Genomic DNA, 5713 nt, shown 5'->3' on the forward strand with positions numbered 1-5713 from the left:
CCCCTTCCCCTTCTTCCCCTTCTTCCCCTCCTTCCCCCAATAGCAAATAGGAAAGAAGATGGAACGTGTGCAAGAATGATGGAAAAGAGAATTTGTATCATTCCTTTCCTTTCTTTTCTGAATAATCCCTGTAAGGACCCTGCAGCATGCACTGTCACAAAATGATATGGACGCTAAGAGCACATAAGTGCAACCTCGCTGTACTCTCCTTTTAACTCACAAGTTGCTTCCATGCAGTCTAGTGCTTTGCTATAGGCAGGTGATGGATTTGGTCAGAGGAGCCAATCACTGTAGATTAGATGACAGCACTGGACTCCTAAATACGGTGTGTAATGAATAATGTGTAAGTAAGTGCAGCGTCAAGCACTGAAGTTTATTCATCTGAAGTACAGGGTATGTATACCTTCTCCAGTGAATACAGTAAAAAGTAATGAAGTATTTTTAGTCCTTTTCAATGTCTCTGTTAGCTATACCTAAATCGTCATGTGCTAATTTTAGGGGGAAGACTTGAGGAACTGAAAGTTCTGCTCAGTTTTCCTATTAACAGCAAAATACTTTCCCAACAACAGAACGGGGTGAAGTGATTAGCAGACATTAAACTGTCATGTATTGGACAGACTGTGTGTTTCTTTCTGAGCAGGATGGAAAAGCAGAGGAGCATTTAATCTGTGTTATTGTAAACCAAGCAATAGCTGTAAACTCTAAGATGATGGAAATACCCTATTTAAGTTCTAAGAAAGATTAAAATATCTATCAGTGGAGCTACCCAAGATGTTTCGGAAGCACAAAGAATTAAGATTTTGTGTTTAACTTTTTCATTCATGAGAGTGATTAAAAATTACTTGGAAATAAAGAAAGTTCTGATGCCTGACACCTACCTCTACCCTTCAGTTGCTGGAGAGTTGTTTTTGTAACTGGGTTTTTTTGAAGTCCAGTTTATCAGTGACCCATGAAAGGATGCATGCGTGCAAAATTAGCTTAGATAGTACTAATAAATGGTTTTAAATTACTGTACAGAGGGCAAAAATGAACATTTGGGGATTTTTTTTTCTTTTTGTGTTTTATTCCTGGAATCTTTCAGGTTCATATGCAATTTGCACTTAAAACACTACCTAAAAATGAATGTCAGTTCTCCTGCAGACACAGGCATTAAACAGGAACTTAGTACATAAAAGCACTATTGTATTTGTGATTTCCTGTATTGCATATCTGTTTACTTTCATATTATTTCTCTACATCTAATTATACCTAAAGAAGAGTCTTTGCCAAACACTTTTTTTCTTTTAAATAACTGAACAGTAACTGTTGGATAAGGACAGTGTTGAATGTAGCCCTTTTAAAATCTTTTTGTATTCTTTTTCCTTGCATATATATTTTATTCTTGGTGCATCTTCAGCTCTACAAGAGTCACCATGATGAGAAGCACACAGGAGACAATTCTCAGTCAGGTTAGAATGCTATCATTAACCTTTATATGCTGCTGTGCTTGAGGTTGTAGCTGGGTGCTTTGCTGGTATGAAATGTTGTTTCTTCTCTCTGTTGAGTCAGTGGTCAGAGCAGATGGCCAATGACAGATGCCAGCTGTCGCACCACAAAGTGGATTTGTAACCATCATTAATAATTCAGTCTCCTGTGCAGAACTCTTGCCGTGCATTCAGAATTAAGATGCATTGCTCTTCGTTGTATTAAAACGCTGTGTCTGATCCTGAGGCTGGTGTAACTTGGTACCCCTTTCTGTTTGAAATTAATGTGGAACTGTGCTGATTTGTGCCAGAAGATTTGCCCTAGTGTTTCCAAGTTTAGGACCTGTCAGCAGGCAATTGGTTTGGCCCCAGCACAGGGCTAAGGTAGTTGTCTGTAGTGCCCAGGCTAGAGCTAGTCATGTCCAGTCAGCACTGAGTTGTTGCAGCGTGTCTGCACAACCCTTGCCCTGTGTCTCAGGCAGGTTTGCTTACTTGCAGACAGCATGTTCAAGCTCTCAGTAACTTCTGCAGATAGCTTTTGACTAAAGTTGTGGGGTATAAGGGGATAATCTCTTCTTCCGATGCTGTGTAATGTTTGGAATAACCATTTTCCCTGAAGAAGAAGGTACTAAAGGCCAATTTTAAGCTTGACATTGTAGTGATCTGAGCCATATGCAGCACTGCTGTCTTATTCTGAGTGAACAGGTTCTCGTGCCCCGTTACCTTCTGGCACCCGACGTCCTTCCCACTATGAAACACTGGACAACGTTGCCGTACAATGTCAGGCAGCTTCTGACTTTCACATGGGAGGAGGATATAACATACCAAGAGCATGGGAAGTGACTGCTTGACATCACCTACTTTTTCAAGGAGCATAAGAATATGTACAAGCGTTAGAGAGCTTTGTGATGCCAAATAATAATGGGCAGGGGGGAGAAGAGATAATATATGCAATTTGCTGCACTCATTACCATTGCTGCCATCACAGCTGATCCATCATCTCTTAAACTGTTTGCTCCTGTGTCCTTGTAATAAATGCAGTTTTTCTTTCTCACTGTTTCTTTCCTGCAAACATGGGAAGGTGAGAACGACTGTGAATTAAGCTGAAGAACACTTGTTACTAGTTAACATGTAGTTACTAGCTTACTAATGTGTTTTACAGATTATGTGGGGCATTTAGGTTTGATAATTATTGTCACAGATTTCAGCAAGGCTGGAAGGCCACATCCCATGAAGATGACTGCAGTGCAGTGAAAGCAGGCAACCTTGGAGTCACATGTATGTGATGTAGATTATCCTTCACTGCAGTCCATGGTTGTGCTCCAAGAATAAATTCCCAGAGCCATGCGCATATACCAGTATGTGATTAGGGTAGAAAAATAATCCATGTGTATCATGCTGTTTGCGATGGTGTGATTTCTAACACATCTGGATAGGGAGACTTTCCCCTCACCAGGTGAAGGAAATTTTTTTATTTAAGCACTTAAATATTTTCAGCTGAAATTGTAGCATGGCACAGAGTAGCTTTTATGCACCTGTGACTCTCTAGGTGGCACTAGCAAAGTTTCCAACTTGCTAGTTGTTATTTAATACAAGGAGACCAGACTTGTCTGCTACTGCCACTCGCAGCTATGTTTATGTGTAAAAGTTTGCTCCCACTCAAGTGCCTTACGTTAAACTCCTCCAAGTGTTAATGCAGGAAAGGGGTTTGAAAGAGAAGTCCTATCAAATAAATAAATAAAATAATTTAACATGCATTAGTTATTCCCTGCTTTTAGTTGTCGACAGAGGAAAATGCTTTCAGTTTCTCCAGTCTGGACTACAACAAAATAAAAAGATGCAAGCTGTCTTGTAAATCTGTGGTAAAGAAAAAAATTAAGTCAGAAACTGTATTTCAGTCATTTTTGAGATGGATATATTTTTAATTCTGGACAACTTTATACCAACATTGTATTTTGCTAAAGACAGGCTTGTAACATAGTTATGCAAATCAGTCCTTATGCTGACAATACGAATTTTATGATATTTCTGGTTTTTCACGTGGTGGTTATCTCCTTTTGAAAGCTTGCTGGGGTCTCTGATCTTTGAGTGGCATTTCAGATACTTTGGGAATAGGTACTATAGACACTCTTGCAAAGAGGTGCAGAGATGCACAGTTGCTGTTTGTAAACATAAGGGAGAGTGCAGACTGTAATGTTTTGGAGGAAAATGAAATTTTACCAAATCTTTTTTTCTTTTTTCTTTTTTTTTTTTTTTTTTTTTGAGGCTCTTTCCAGGCATTTCATCCAGCTATTGCATTTGTCTAGATGTGATAATTTCTCTTGCTTTAGCAATGGCAGTTTCAAGAATGACAGCTTGGTGCATGGCTAATTTTCACAGCAACTGAATTGATTGATATGATCATTCTCAGTATGTTGGATTTTTCTTAAACACAGGGTACAAACAACTATTGCAATTAAAAGCAAAAGCTGTCTGAGTCTGAATTGTGCTTGGGCTGGAAGAGTGTACACTGAGATCAGATTTTTCTCACTTGGCTAAATTTCTAGGCAGTCAAACTCAGGCTTATTCAGTGGTTGGTGGTGAGCAAAAGGGACTTGCAGGAGGGGTTCAACCCCCCTGCCTGAGACATCTCTCCTAAAGCAGGATCGTTGACAACTACCTTAGACAAAGACAACCTGAAAGACTGCTGCTTTTAGGCAGCTAAAGTTAGGTGAAGCGACTCCCCTGTTCCATAAGGCATCTTGACTTCTTTGCAAAACAGCTTTCCAGGTGACTTTAGACAAGTTGCTGTAAATTTATCGACACTGAGTCACTTGTTCTGGTGTGCAGGGATTACAGTATTTCCCCCACTTATGTGTTATCGTTAAGATCATTTAATTAAATGGTCAGAATTTTAGATGAATAAGACTCTGTAGAGGTCTTACTTGATGCATTTTTAAAGCTTTTGTTTTGTATTTACAGAATCCCATTCCTTCAAATGCAAGAACAGAAGGAAAGACTCAACTGATAAGTCAATAACATCTCAAAGTAGTGATGGTAAGAAAGTAAACTGTCAAGAATGACGTTATAAATAAAGAACAGACTTGCCCTAGGCAATAAAAATGCAGCATGAAAGAGGAACCAGATAGTTTCACAGCTGATTAAAAAACTGGAGTAATTTCTGTTTATAACTGCTGTACAATTTCTTTATTCTGATTTGCAAAACAGTGGCCCAGCATGAGCACCAGCATCACTATACAATGCATGCAGCATGCGGTGCCTTCACAGAGAGGAGGAGTGGCTGTGCTGTGGCATGGGGGCAGCCTGCTAAAAGAGTGCGTGGTGAAGCGTTAGTTCCACCGCTTAGAAAGCTGCAGCTTGTGCTCCCGAACCAGTATTTTGGTTTCATTAGTGTGGGACATGAAGGGATCTATTGCTACTGGTTACTTGAGGGCAAGTACTTCTGCTCCTGATCCCATTTGTGACCGCTTGCTGGGGCTGGGACGGTGGTGGCAGACATTTCTTTCTACCCCAGTATGTAGTGAAAGAAGTACAGCTTATGGGGAGCAGGAACAGGTTTCATTAGAGCAGCTGTATCACTGAGATGAGCGATAAACACACATATTCTCACAGGAGGAGCCATGTCTGACAGAGATCCATTGCAAACAAAGGGAGAGTGGCAGGTACTGGGCATGAAGTATAATATAGCTCAAGTACAGCTTCATTTCAGTATAGCTGAAGTGACGGATGGACAGAAAAACTGACAGCAGAAGTGAGGGGTGGCTGCAAAGGAGGTAAACAACAGTGCAAGAAATTAAACAGTAAAGCAAGAACTTGCAGGAGGGGAGATTCAGGAGAAATGGTAGAGGAGGCTGGATTCTGCCGTGCTGTTCCCCAGTGACAGCCTTCTGCACTCTTCAAATGCTGTCATCTGATTCACGCTCTGTGGCATGTAAACAGTGCTCTCTTTAACGGCAGCTCCAAGTTTACAGACCCGACGGTACTCTTCCATGGCAAGGATCCACTCAATGACAATAGAAGCTCCTATCACAAAGGTGAGTCCTGAGCATTGCCTTTTCCACAAACTCAAGAGTTTGGAGCTGCTCTCATAGGGAAGTATGTAGGTTGTGTCAGGACAGCCAGGGGTTTCTTGCACCTTGTATTTAACAGAATAGTTTAAATCAAATTTTTTTTTTCTTACTACTTTCTGCATCTCATAATCTCATTCCAAATCCTGGTCATATGGAAGAATATTAAAAAGGGGGAAAGAG

At 40.4% G+C, this 5713-nt stretch overlaps 1 protein-coding gene across 2 annotated transcripts in view; it reads left to right on the forward strand.

Annotated features, from left to right (window-relative positions):
* The window catches only part of PDE8B (phosphodiesterase 8B), a 52622-nt gene that overhangs the window by 33116 nt on the left and 13793 nt on the right, over positions 1-5713 (forward strand). Inside the window, exons 10-12 of one of the 2 annotated variants that reach the window (XM_009327249.1) lie at positions 1397-1448; positions 4425-4499; positions 5421-5497. In XM_009327249.1, coding sequence (XP_009325524.1) covers positions 1397-1448; positions 4425-4499; positions 5421-5497 — 204 coding nt within the window. Of the gene's footprint in view, positions 1-1396; positions 1449-4404; positions 4500-5420; positions 5498-5713 lie in introns of both variants that reach the window. The other variant, XM_009327250.1, reaches the window with a different exon arrangement.

This window comes from Pygoscelis adeliae, unplaced genomic scaffold, assembly GCF_000699105.1.
Source record: "Pygoscelis adeliae isolate BGI_AS28 unplaced genomic scaffold, ASM69910v1 Scaffold26, whole genome shotgun sequence".
Classification (NCBI taxonomy): Eukaryota; Metazoa; Chordata; class Aves; order Sphenisciformes; family Spheniscidae; genus Pygoscelis; species Pygoscelis adeliae.